Consider the following 1338-nt stretch of genomic DNA (forward strand, 5'->3'; position numbering starts at 1 on the left):
GAATAACAAAAGCAATGTTTGATCCTGGTTGTAATATTAACGTAGTGACCTAGGCCTGAATTCCATTAGAATTAGCAGTTCATAAAGTTAGACAGTTCTTGATAACATTCTGGTAGAACATGACCCAATTTACTGTTCGAATAAGAGAAATTTCAACATACCTCACATTTCGACTCTCCATCTCTGGTGATGTGCCTGATGTCAGGTGATGCCACCATCTCCAGGTAATCTGTCTCGTGCTTGAAACGCTCCTTATTCATGTTCAGGTACTCTCCACTCTTGATGTTGAAGTACTGTGGAAGAGTATGTTTTTCATTAGCAATGTTGTGGAATATTTCAGTAGTCTCAACTTTACTATATTTGATAATAAAGATATTGTTATAAAATGTTTTAAAAGTTGGTGTTCTATTAATCATGTATACTTTCTTACCTGCATATCTGTCAACTATGGTGTAAATAAGTAACAGAAATATTCACGTAGAAATCTATTCGAGATTTCATATTTATGTACAAAGTCTGTTAAAAGGGAAAAAGCTTTGCATAGGCAAAAATTTTATAAGTGTTTTGAGCATCTCTGTCCAGTACGTGACTGCTTAGAAGTGGTGGAAGGGCACCAGAATACCTTCAGTTTTTTCTTGGGTTTTAGATCAAACGTGTTTTAATGTACTAATTCGTGACTGTATTCTTTCGTGAAAATAACTTATATTTTGCTGTACTTATTTGTTGTTCTTTTGTGTAACTGACAACCTTTAGTACAGCTTTCATCAAAATTTCTGTGACTGGAAAATAATAAAAGGTGTCCTATCTGAAGCTTATACTGGGAGCTGTGTTGGTATCATCAGCGCCTTGGTAAAAAATGAAGACAGATTGGGTTGATTGGGCTGTTGTTTTGCGAGGGGCTTCGGAATGGTCGACACAGCTTTTATGTTGATGCATGAAGCAACGTGGACAATATTGGAAATTTTGCCAATGGGTCATTGTTGACAGTGTGGTTAGAGATAATTTTGTCAATAGCCTTATATATTGAAATCAATATTTTTAGAAAACAAATCAAACCACGGCATGAAGGCATTATGGAGAAAGTTACAGAGTTTCAGTCCTCAGTCCTCACCTGAGTAGTCTCAGGCATCAACAACTTGCTGAGTTTGTCGGCCAAATGTCGAAAGGAAGGCCGATCTTGAGGGACGGTCTCCCAGCATTGGCACATGATTTTGTATCTGTAAAAAATAATAATGAATAAAGATCACAGCTTTTCTGATTCACTGGAATATTGAAGCAGAGATTATCGCTTTTAACAGTATGCAGCAAAACAATCACCATGCCATCATTCGAACTTGT

General features: G+C 36.5%; 1 protein-coding gene across 1 annotated transcript in view; it reads right to left on the reverse strand.

Annotated features, from left to right (window-relative positions):
* Window positions 1-1211, reverse strand: part of LOC135210523 (uncharacterized) — a 7397-nt gene extending 6186 nt beyond the window's left edge. The window contains exons 1-2 of the mRNA XM_064243397.1: window positions 1112-1211; window positions 162-293 (exon numbers count right to left, since the gene is read on the reverse strand). Coding sequence (XP_064099467.1) covers window positions 162-293; window positions 1112-1207 — 228 coding nt within the window. The 5' untranslated portion in view covers window positions 1208-1211. The remainder of the gene's footprint in view (window positions 1-161; window positions 294-1111) is intronic.
* Window positions 1212-1338: the final 127 nt, after the last annotated feature.

This window comes from Macrobrachium nipponense, chromosome 39, assembly GCF_015104395.2.
Source record: "Macrobrachium nipponense isolate FS-2020 chromosome 39, ASM1510439v2, whole genome shotgun sequence".
In the NCBI taxonomy this organism is placed as follows: Eukaryota; Metazoa; Arthropoda; class Malacostraca; order Decapoda; family Palaemonidae; genus Macrobrachium; species Macrobrachium nipponense.